Source organism: Anarrhichthys ocellatus, unplaced genomic scaffold, assembly GCF_004355925.1.
Source record: "Anarrhichthys ocellatus isolate YVR2014 unplaced genomic scaffold, GSC_Weel_1.0 scaffold25, whole genome shotgun sequence".
In the NCBI taxonomy this organism is placed as follows: domain Eukaryota; kingdom Metazoa; phylum Chordata; class Actinopteri; order Perciformes; family Anarhichadidae; genus Anarrhichthys; species Anarrhichthys ocellatus.
Window position 1 is genome coordinate 5,685,694 of NW_022280055.1, and position 11,984 is coordinate 5,697,677.

General features: G+C 41.3%; 1 protein-coding gene across 1 annotated transcript; it reads right to left on the reverse strand.

The window, feature by feature from the left end:
• Nucleotides 1-228: 228 nt before the first annotated feature.
• On the reverse strand, nucleotides 229-11,650 carry LOC116391285 (tyrosine-protein kinase SRK2-like). Its single transcript, XM_031861725.1, has 8 exons — nucleotides 11,209-11,650; nucleotides 8,551-8,672; nucleotides 4,137-4,285; nucleotides 3,823-3,991; nucleotides 3,557-3,715; nucleotides 2,498-2,679; nucleotides 1,329-1,494; nucleotides 229-1,126 (listed from the first exon to the last, which is right to left on the reverse strand). The coding sequence occupies exons 1-8, from the start codon at nucleotides 11,478-11,480 to the stop codon at nucleotides 918-920; spliced, it is 1,428 nt and encodes a 475-aa protein (XP_031717585.1). The 5' UTR covers nucleotides 11,481-11,650; the 3' UTR covers nucleotides 229-917.
• Nucleotides 11,651-11,984: the final 334 nt, after the last annotated feature.

The window sequence follows — 11,984 nt, forward strand, 5'->3', positions numbered from 1 at the left end:
CCGGATGTTTAGAAGTCTATCTGGACTCAATCAGGTCCTTCAGGATCCCATGTGAAGACGATCAGGAGCAGCTGTGTATCGGTCCTCTCTCCTAATTTAGTTTGGAGGTAGTGGCAAAAGGAGTTTCCTTCTGGAGGGCCAGTTCACCAATCGCTGTTTGCTCCTGATGATCTTTCAAGGGTTCCTGTTCATGACGCCAAGTTTGTGGTGGAAAAACTATATAATAGTACCGAGTGAGTCCTATAACACTGAAATAAGGAACATCGAGAAAAGAAAGTTTGTCTTTAAAGTATTTATTCTCTGCGCAGAGAGGGTTCAATCATCACACAGAGTGCCTGTGAGCAGTCTGTGGGATGAAGAGCCCCGTGTGTAGTCTGCGTACATCTTACAGAGGCTCAGTGCATAGGGGAAGGGAATGGGGGGGTGTAGGATGAGTCCCCACTAAGACATCTGTTTCTGCTTCTAACCTAAACATTCTGTGATTTACTATCTCCAAGTTAAACATTCTGTTACTTCATTTTATGGAAGCTATAGCAGACATCCCATATGTTCTTGTCAAACATTAAAGCACACACACGCATAAACAATATATATGGTCTTGTTATTGAGTCAGGAAAGTCACAGTCGAAAAATACTTGGCACAGGGGAATTTTCGATCAGACACAGCCTGCCTGAAAGTGCATTCAGTTGTCAAACAAAGCCAAACCTAGGAGTGCTGCTGCAGTTAAAGCTTCCTCACTGCATGGCGGATACAGCCACACCATTCTATCAAGCGCAGCTCAAACATTTTAGATCCTTTATTTCACCGCAAAGGACGGGAATTATTAAATCACATTTCAATCTGTTGCGTCATAAAAACATCGACATATGTTCATATTTGGAATCATGTGATTTTTGATTTAGCTTCAGTGCAGAAATTATGTTGTGTCCCAGAGGTCATCCTCGATCACGTCCAGGTCAAAGAAGACCTCCAGCTTCCACTGCAGGGTCTCAAATGTGGGCCGATCCTGGTCGTTCTTCTTCCAGCAGTCCATCATCATGTCATACATGACTTTGGGACAGTTGGGGGGGCTTGGCATCCTGTAGCCCTGGGAGACCATCTGGACGACTTGGAAGTTCGACATGGCTGGGGGGGGAGGGGTCACAGAAGGACATTATAGCTTATCTCGCAGGAGACAATTGTTTCGCATTAAAATGTTTGAGCTATTTAGAAACCACAAGAAAAGAAACTGCGTTTTGACTTTCCAGAAAATTCTGAATACATCACTTCCATTTATTTAAATCTCTGTTCAGAGAATCATTTATGACTAGGGTGACGAAAGTCTCACCTGGGTAAGGCATCTGTCCAAACGTCATGATCTCATACAGCAGAATTCCAAAAGACCAAATGTCCGATTTGATGCTGCACTTGTTGTCTAGGATGGCCTCTAGTGCGGTCCACTTCACAGGGAATTTAGTTCCTTCTTTGGCTTCGTACACATTTTCATTCTTTTTCTAGAAACAAAAAATATATAGATTTTCTTTTACTGTCAGTAAGTCAGCTTTAGTGTAGAGATTCGGCGGCAACATCTGGGTGTGAAAAGTGATGCCAATGAAGCAGAGGTGCCTTAAGGCCTTTACAAGCTGGGGGAATTTTTTAGGGAATATTTTTTGTATTTTGTCATGAACTGTATTCATGACAAACTTTTTTTTGTCACACACGTTCACACAGTACGTAAATATTACATAGCAAAAACAATTATTTAAAGTCTTCTTTAATACAGCATGATGTTCATTAAATAAATTATGTTTTTTCTTTTGAGTAAAATAGAGCATAAAGCAGTGCATGCTTTAGGGCGGGGCTACCTTGCGATTGACAGGTTGTTACCATGGCGTTGTCCTGTCTGGGAGTTGTCCATGTTTTCATCTTACAACTTAAACCCTTTTACACTGTTTTCAGCTCATATTAGCTAATTGTAACATTTTTGTCACCTACAAATGTCTCTTCCACGTTCGGTTGTAATCAACTCCACCCTTTCGTGTCAATTCTGGTTATGAAAAAACAAGATGGCAACAGTTTGTGGACATTTAGTCCACAAACCAATGGCTGACGTCATGGTGACAACATCCACTTCTTATATTCGGTCCATGGCGAAAACCCTTACTGTCGTAACATGGCCGGACAAAAGTGTATTTTGAAAGGGTGTCTGATAGATAACCGTTATCAACATGTGACAATACCTAAACTAAACTGTTTGACTTGGGTTGTGGAGTATATATTAGGTCGTATGATAAATGTCAATAAATGAGGGAAATGTCTGTAATTAGTGGGGAATGCAGGCTTGCTTACACCGTTCCAACACCTGCCTAGAATCCTTGTACAATAAGTTGATCAAAAAGTTAATTTACCGAGGTATGTCTTCAGTGTAGTGTACATTTTTATTTTATGTGATTAGTGAGAATGACTATGACACTTGCTACATGGATTATACAACAGCATTTTGAATGTCAAACCCACCATGATGACCCTGGCGAGGCCAAAGTCAGCCACTTTGCAGATGTTGTTCTCGCCCACCAGGACGTTCCTGGCTGCCAGGTCTCTGTGGATGTAGTTCTGCAACTCCAGGTAAGCCATGCCCGACGCCACCTGGGCAGCCATCTCAATCTGGTCAGAGAAACCCAGCGTGGTGCCCTTATCCTCTGTCATCAAGCAGAGAGGCACATAATCAGTTGCAGTCCTAATGTGTTTCAGGTATGATAGGTGGCAGTGAAAGAACACAGGAGCCCAAAGTGTCAGGGGCCCACAAAATATAATTCAACAAGATATGTACAAACAAATAAAAGAGCTGACAAAAGAGACACAAAGACTACAAAGTAGGGGTGTAACGGTTCACAAAATTCTCGGTTCGGTTCAATACGATACAGTGGGTAAGGCTTCAAATCTTCACACTAGAGAGGGTTAAAACTAAAGAGTGCAAAAGAATTGTTGCCATTTATTGTCAAATTTATTTCAACTACACTTATTTTCAAGGTGAATTTAGAAGGAAAAAAAGTCTGAAGAGGCCAAAACTCCACATGACAACTTCAACTCGTAGTTTTTTAACCTATATTTGCTTACCTTTTGGCAAATTGCCACCACTAAAATGTATGTCAAATTAGCTATTAACTATTGCTTTTTGCAGTGTATCCATGGATACACACACAACTATAACTGCATTACTTTGATACTGAAGACTCAGATTATCAGGGAAGTTCTGGAGTTAAAAGGATTGTCTTTTAAAAAAATAAAATGTTAAAAACGTTTAAGATACGGAAAGTGGGCGGACCTTGAATCTGCAATGGAATTTGTACACAGGGTAAGTGATTCATAAGCTACTGGGCTACCCCCATTAAAGTGAAATATGTGCAGCTGAGATCAAATTTTTGATTTATAAACTAGGATCTAGAATGGTTTTGTTGCTGTGGGATAAATCTCTACCGCAGCCTGACCCTTGCACATCAGCGTTGGACTCTGACCCTACCATAAAGAAGCAGGAGCTCATAATCACGTAGGAAAGTTGGTGACAGCTCGTCTTACTATTAAGGTACTCCAGCAGGCTGCCGTTGTTCATCAGCTCTGTGATGATGAAGATGGGCTCCTCCAAGGTGCACGCAGCGTACAGCTGGATCAGCTTGGGATGCCGCAGCCTCTTCATGATCTGAGTCTCTCTCAGGAATTCCTTCGGGTCCATTGTACCTGCGAGAGGTGTTCAGTGATGGTATATTAGGAGTGGAACTTTTTTTTTACCCATTCCTGAATAGTATGATCCACCTACAGCAAGAGAAAAGGAGGCAGTAGAGTACCAGGTTTGAGGGTCTTCACCGCGACTAATGTGGTTTCTTTCCACAGGCCCTCGAACACTTCTCCGAACTGACCGGCTCCGATCTTCCTCAGCAGCTTGATGGACTTGCGGTCAATCTCCCATTGGTCCACCATGTTGTAGGACAGGCCGTAAGTCTGCGGAGCCTCCCTCTACACGGACGGGAGAAGTTGCTGTTTACTGAGATGACAATGTGACTTTATAATGCATTTTTAAAAAGTGTGCCAAAGGAACAGAAACAAACAAAATAGAATTTAGACAATCAACAGGATGTGTTAAGTTCACAGCATGTCTGACTTTTTTGCATGGTTCGCGAAGCACGGCCTGCTTGGAGTAATGTTCCACTAACTCTTCCAGTGTTTCAAAGGATCTGCTCCTCGACAAAAAGTAGTGACCGTTCTCCAGTTTTTTCAGCTTGTAATGCTTCACCTTCCCACGGTCCAGCACTGAAAGACAAGTTAATATAGACAAGTCAATATGAGGGACGTACTCAAGAGTCAAGAACTGCATAAATAAGTTTTCCTCATGGCACAGGAGCTGAGGGAAAGTTTTTAATCAAAGCAAGTCAAAGCGTGCGTTTGTCACGGTCTTGCTCACACAACCAGCATGAGACATTCTAACGAGCTTAATGTACAATGAAGTTTCCATTTCCATTAATTTCTAAAATATAGATTTGCTGTGAGGAAAGAATAGGAAGTGCTGCACTGGGTCAAAAAATGTGGTTTTGGAAAAGTATGGGGTAAGTAGTCGAGTAACAATGAAAAGAATAAATAAGATAAAAGATAAAATAAAAAAAACGATGACTTTGAATGGAAGTCTGTGGTATTGGTTGGCAGTCTAAAAAGCATCCGAGGCCCTCTGATTGCAGGTTAAAAATCCTTTATTGATGTTTTTATTATTCCTTTGACTTGCTATTGTCAATATAGCATGTCATCATGATAGAAGCATGTTTCTATTAACTGCATTAACTGTGGTTTAACGCAGTGTTAATTAGTAAGGGGTGCCGTAATTTATACAAACAAGGATCAGGAGACTACAAAAGCAATGGAAAACGTCAAGTGGTTAATGGCCTGAGGTGCGCCTTTAATTGTTTTTTAAATGACAGATTATTACCTGTATGAGTTATATAAGGAGGTAGTAAGTTCCAAGCAGTAATTGCATGAAAGATAACTACTTTAGAGGAGGTTTGTTCTTGGGGTTAGAGGCATCAATGGGCGACCGTGGCTCGACTGGGATGTGTCATGTGTCGAAGTGTACCTGAGCAATACACTGAACCCCGGGCTCCCCGGGCTCCTGTCATTGGCAGCCCACTGCTCCCTATATACAGGGATGGGTCAAATGCAGAGACAAATTTCCCCCTTAAAGGGATCAATATAGTATAATAAATTAAAAAATAAATTAAAAAATCAATTGACCTGAGCTATTATTCCTTGTGTGATGGTTATGTCTGTTACATGTGTATTGTAACTGATTGAAGAAATATTCAGGTGTCTGATTAAATACTACGTTTCTGAAAAACATGAGAAGGCTATAGTGAAGTTTAATTTCCACTGAGAACCATGACAGGCGAGAGTGCATATATGCTGTATTAGTTATCGTTGAACACTGGAGTGCTAATCTGGCAGCTCGTTTTTTGAACCAGTTGTAATTTATTTATGTCCTTATCCGCTGCTGCTGACCATATGAATGGACAGTATAGCAGGTGACAAAAGACCAAGGACTGTAACACCTGACAAACAATAGAGAGTGTTAAATAAGCAAAGCACGTTCTGGTCATACCTATGCCCCTTCCCATTTTAGTGACAATGTGCTCAGACCACGACAACTGTTCGTCCAACACTACACCCAGTAGTTTAGTCTTCTAGACCTGTTCTATTGCCGAACCTGACATTGACAGGTGAAGCTGTGTGTCACCATTAAGCATATTCCTTGAGCCAAACACAATACTTTTAGTTTTAGAAATGTTCAGGGCTAGTTTGTTCACTTTCACCCAATCAGACACTCTCTCTAGATCCTGATTCAGAATGGTTGCAAGTTCCTGGTTGTTTGAAGCAGTGCTATACAGTGTCGTGTCATCTGCACACGTTACCATTTTGGCATTCTTAATTGACAAAGGGAGATCATTTGTGAAAATAGAAAAGAGTAAGGGGCCTAAGCAACTTCCTTGTGGAACCCCACAGCTAACGTATCTACAGTCTGATAAACTACCATTATAAAAGACTCTTTGCGATCTCTCAGAAAGATAACTGACCATCCAAGTTTAGTAATCATAATATCATGGTCTATTACATCAAATGCAGCACTGAAGTCAAGCAAGACTGTGCCGACCATTTTCTTATTGTCCATCTGTATCAGCCAGTCACCGTTAGATGGGCAAGGGCAGTTGCTGTTGAGTGACTGTCTGTATGCATGCTGGGAACTAGTAATGAGTGTATTCCGAATAAATAATCCAGCATTTGTTTGAAAACGATTTTCTCTAATAATTTGCTCAAAATGGGGAGTATTCTAATTGGATGGCTATTTGTACATGTGAAGGCTGATTTCTTGTCCTTTGCCACTTTCCAGACCTTTGGGCATACACCATACATTATGCATTTGTTGAAGATGTGACATATTGGAGTAGATACGTGATCAGAAGCAAATCGCAACAGTTTACCATCTAGATGGTCTATACCAGCCAGTTTATCAGTTGGCAGAGACAACAACATTCTCTCAATGTCAGGGGAAGTAACCTGCACAAAATCAAATTGGAAGTTTTTATCCTTCATCATATAATTCTCAATTAGTGTGCATGAGGAGGAGCCATCAGTGGGTGTCAAGTTCTTTCTGAGATTATCAACTTTACTCATGAAGTAATTATTGAAGTAATTGGCAATCTCTACTGGTTTGGTTAGGAAAGTACCATTATTTATTATGATAGGTATTGCTTGATGTGATGACCTACCCATTATATCATTCATAATTTTCCATAGTTTTTTTCCGTCATTCTTTGAGTCATTAATTTTACTCTGGTAAAACTCTCTCTGTTTCCCTCTGTTCAGTTTAGTTACATGATTTCTTAATTTACAGTACATTTTCCTATCAGAGAGTAAGCCAGATGTTTCAGCCACTTTTGTTTGCCTCATTTCGTTGTACTATAAGTATTTTTAAATCTCTACTGACCCATGGGGCACATTTTTCCTTTACAGTTGGTTTTTTCAATGGTGCATGTTTATCAGCAATTTACATAAATAATTTCATGAATATACTGAGTGCCAAATCTGGGTCCTCCTCTTGACACACTATTGACCAGTTTACATTCTTTACATCCTCCAAAAAATATTCTTCTTGGAAGTGCTTGTATGACCTTTTGTGTGTAATTCTACAGGCTGCTTTCGGGACTTTAGTTTTCCTTTTAAGTGCTATTAAATTGTGATCACTGAAACCAATAACTACTGATACTGCTTTAGAGCAGTGTTCAGGGGTATTTGTGAAGAAGTGATCAATACATTTTAAGTTAGCCTGAGCGAGGACACTCCGCTAACTGTGATAGTCATAAGTCAATGGACACAGTCCCAGTATCAGCTTTGTCTAGCTAGCATGTCACAGAGTTAACCTGAGCGAGGACACTGCTAACTGTGAAATCCGTCAGGTGTTAAATAAAAATCAATGGACACAATGTCATTGTCGATCTAGCATCTCACCAAGTTAGCCTGAGCGGGAACACCGTTAACTGTGATAGCCGTAATGTTACAAGCCCAATGGACACAACGTCAATGTCGATCTAGTCGACCTACTATCTCACCAAGTTAGCCTGAGTGGGAAGACTCTGCTAACTGTGATAGCCGTAACGTTACTAAGCCAATGGACTCAATGTCAATGTCGATCTAGTCGACCTAGTATCTCACCAAGTTAGCCTGAGCGAGGACACTCTGCTCACTGTGAAGGGCGGCCCGACAGCGTATACTCTATGCTCTCGTTAGCGCGCCACTCGATTAGCTAGAGCGGCAGCGCTCTGCCAACGGTGGAAAACGAACAACGGTTATAGAAAACAATGTTAATCAATCTTACCGATTGCTCCCTTCACGATTTAGGTGGCCCTTATCAGACTGGTGAATGACCGATGATAAGAGCATCCACCAGTCCGGGGCTCGATGGTCCGAACGGCGAAACATGCCGGCAGCTTGTCGCAGCCTTTAGAGGGCGAGAGATCCGCAACTCCGACCGGTGGTCACAAGGCTACAGCGACAAGCTCCAATATGTCTTGACCGTAGACACATCTTTGTTTAAGCTTATGCTACCATGGTAGCTAGCCTGCGTAGCGAGAAGATGAAAAAGGACTGCTCTCAGGATGACACCGGAACTTATAGACGACAGGGGTCATCCGAGGTCACAGGTGACTTTGTTGTTATAAAGACTCTACCTGCGCAAGTGCGAGCCAGAAGATATCCAGTGTTGAGCACTGCCTCTGGCGGTCAGTAAGGATGAAATAGAACCCATTTGCGATCTCTCTTTTTTGTGTTTTCATTTTCATTAGCCACCATAGGTTAATGGGCCGCTATCAAACCACCTACGTTTTGCTGCTCAATTGAAAAAGCGTGTGTTTTCTTACTTCTGAATTCTACTTCTTGAAAGACAAATCGCGTAATTTCATCTTTCAAAATGTACACAATCCCTCTTCAGAGGAGAACTTCTTTAAAGTTGCCACTGTAACATGTTTATCGTAGCTTACCCGAGAGGGACTGATCCCCTTTGTCACTTTCAGAGTTTCTGATGAGGAAGGTGCCTTGCTGATTCCCTCTTGCCAACAGCATCTTCTCTGCATCCAGCCTCTTAGTGTTGGGAAAATACCATCTGCGAAATCGGAATTCAAGCAAAAAAGAGCCGAGCGGGTCAAACAAAATGGTTTTCTGAATATAAATAATAATTTCTAAAGAAAATTCAACCGTCTGGGGGCCCAAAGTTTCACTGGTAATTTGTAGTGATTTTAAATTGGCTTATCGATTCTGTTGTTCTTACTATAACAAACATATATAACAATCAATAATGTCCTTTTTGCTGTTCTTTTGTTAAAAAATCCCCTGAAAGCTCCAAGCAAGTATTGTGTGTGTATCAAAGCCTGATATATCTTCTTCCTCTCTGCCATAGAGCTCCATTGTCCAAACCTATTAAAAGCACATCAGTGAGCATCAACTCATCAATGTTCTTTCATCATCATGACCATACCCACTGTTTATTTTCACTTACTTCATGCACAGTCCCGCTGTCACTAGAGCACCAAATGTGTATCAATCCGCCGCTAAAAATAGTGCCCGCCAAATGCAATATATCCTCCTGTTTAATCAACGATCGTTTTAAAATGACAGTGCCTAACTGTTATAAGAAATGCCTTAGCATCTTAAAAAAGTATAGCTGATATACAAGACCTATCTATCGTTAAAGACTCATATCCTCAGTGGGAACGAGTGGGTTTGGGGCTGAGAGTCACAGACGGGCTGTGAAGTCTGACTAATTATTGTCGGTTTGGTCTTTTCATGAATAAGATATGAGACCAGTCTTATCCCCTAAGACCTTTATTATTTTAGTCTGTATATCTTTTAATCCTAAATAATTTCCTGACCACAAACTAAATTCAACATACATAAGGAGGCGGTCTCTGGGGGCCCCACAATATATGTTTTACCCCAGACCTCCTGAGCAGGTTAATCCGGCCCTGATTAAACTCCAGAATAGCTATAGCTATATATAATAGACGGCTATGAAATTTAACCAGAAGCTTAGTCCACAAGCCCAGAATATTAAAATGGATTATTTAACATTACACATTCTGAAACCAATTATTGTCCATTCAGTTTATTATTTAGTGAAACTGTGACACAAATGTTGCCTGGACTGATGCAGGCAATCAGAACTATTTTTAACCCTGTGAACTATTTTTAACCAGATACAGCTGAGAGGAAACAGGTTCCACTGAGGAGGCTAAGTTAGGGGTGGGAATCACCAGAGGTCCCGCGATACGATATTATCACGATACTTGGGTCACGATACGATATTATCACGATACTGCGATATTATCACGATACTGCGATATTCTGAGTATTGCGATAACATATATTGCGATTTATTACTTTTTTCAACTTCAAATTATGTCCCCAAAGGAAAACTGTGTCAACATGTTTTATCTAATAAGATAAAGTTTTCAGTCTGTTCATCTCACTTCAATCATTTTTATTGTAGCAAAATAGGATTGTCAAGCAAACAGACTGACCAACAATGTCATAAATGTTGCATGAACCTGACAAACTGAACTGTTTGTATTACTACATAGTCCAACTTAACTAAATGCAAACGTGTGGACTCAGTATATGAACTATAACTTATATCAGTAGGATATAAGAGTTATATAACTTGCGATGCGTGGATGTCGAGGGCAGAGAGACAGTTATGCGCTGCACTCTCCCCATGAGCCTGGCTACTGTTGGCAGATTTAACCCTGTTGTGAGGCCAGATGTCTCTCTTTGTTTTGACCAACTTCCTACCAATCACGCTGACCCGGGACCTTTCCTAACCTCACCAGAAAACAACTCAGCACCATCTAGTGGACTGAAAAAGCAATTGATTTGATTTTTTATTTTTTTTTTAAATAGTTTATACTATAAAAGATCGATACTTGGCGTCCATGTATCGATACAATATCGGCACGCAAAATATCGCGATACTATGCTGTATCGATTTTTTTCCCCACCCCTAGGCTAAGTAGGCCGACAGTGGGTCACAAATACGGGGTGGACTCTCTTTGTGACGTCGCTTTTCCAAGAATTCGACTACACACGGCGATAACGGTTTTATTTGTGAAAATGCAGGGAGAGGTTACCACATACTGTAGCATCTGAGCGAGGCCTTTCATGACATGTTGAGGCGGTTACCTGCAGCCGCAAATGTTTCTTGCAAAACCAGTTTCTGTGACTTTCCAGAATGTCACAGTCGTTAAACAGAACATACAATAGAGAGCAGTCCTCAAACCATGAAATAAGTCTGCATTTTGGCGCTTTCGGGTTCCCTTGTGTCAAAGTCAAGGTTTTTTATTAAATGGGTTTTTGGTTAGATGCTTCAAATAAGGTCTTAGGTTAACACAAGCATAAGAGATTTGAAAGTTTATTTTTTTAATAAAGCTTTTACTTGTCTTCAAAAAGGCGATTGCTAACAAGTGGCTAAATTAAACATCATGTGTGGACATTATTCAGCACTAAAGACAGAAAAAAAAAAAACATGTCACAGTGTTTTACCTTTGGAGAAATGATTTAAACATTGCATGCTTCTTATATGTGGAATGGTGTTTTCTATCAGCGACCATGACATGAATATACTAATGACATGATGGGCTACTTACGGCTCTGCGTCGATACTCTCCACGGGCGCCACATAGTTAGCCGGGATGTATCCCTGTTTGGGTGCAGAGACCCCGGTTAGGGCTTTCACAAACCACCAATAGCCGGGACTTTTAACGAGAGCCTCTAAAATGTCCCCCACTTTAACGCTCAGGTCCTCCTTGGTGCGTGCGGAGTAATCGTGCTTGGCGATGTAATAAACCCCGGCTTTCGCCGGTGGAAGCAGTGATAAAGCTGCTTTTTTACGAAAGCATGTCTCACGAGTCTTCTCCATGGTACGGCCGTCAATCACTGCGAGCAATTCTGTGTTCGGGAGTAAGCAGAAACAGTTTGGGGGAATCCCTTCGCCTCCTCGCTCGTGTTCCAGATTACATAAAAAAATACAGATGGAATTTATAATCCCAGCAGCAGTCTTTCACCCCTCGGCACACACCCAGCAAACACAAACACACTCTGCCACTTTGTGCCTGAGAGTTAATTTGGTGCCAAACACCTGCACCTGCTGAGGAATGGGGAGCGGCTTCTCAATGCCCAAGTTCACAAGTACGGACTTGTGAACTGTTGGAGTATGGATTTGGAGTCTGGACTGGTCTAGCAGCCTTTGTCCAAATGAACATGTGAAAAAGTACATGTTTTTCTCAGTTTGGGGCCTCCGCCCTCAGTGTTTTTCTCCTCCCCCAGAACTGAGCTTTGGTGAAACCAGGATAGAGCGGACCATTGTGGGTCGGGACTGTGTGGCAGTAAGAGAGCTTTTATTTCCTCCTGTGATCACTCATTT

Bases quoted from the DNA above. Each gene is read 5' to 3' on its own strand.
- LOC116391285 (XM_031861725.1), bottom strand. From the start codon at position 11,480: ATGGAGAAGACTCGTGAGACATGCTTTCGTAAAAAAGCAGCTTTATCA. The intron at 3,716-3,822 runs GTACTCTACTGC...CACCTCTCGCAG, and splicing joins GGTGAAGACCCTCAAACCTG to GTACAATGGACCCGAAGGAA. The intron at 2,680-3,556 runs GTAAGACGAGCT...GCTTGATGACAG, and splicing joins CCTGCTGGAGTACCTTAATA to AGGATAAGGGCACCACGCTG.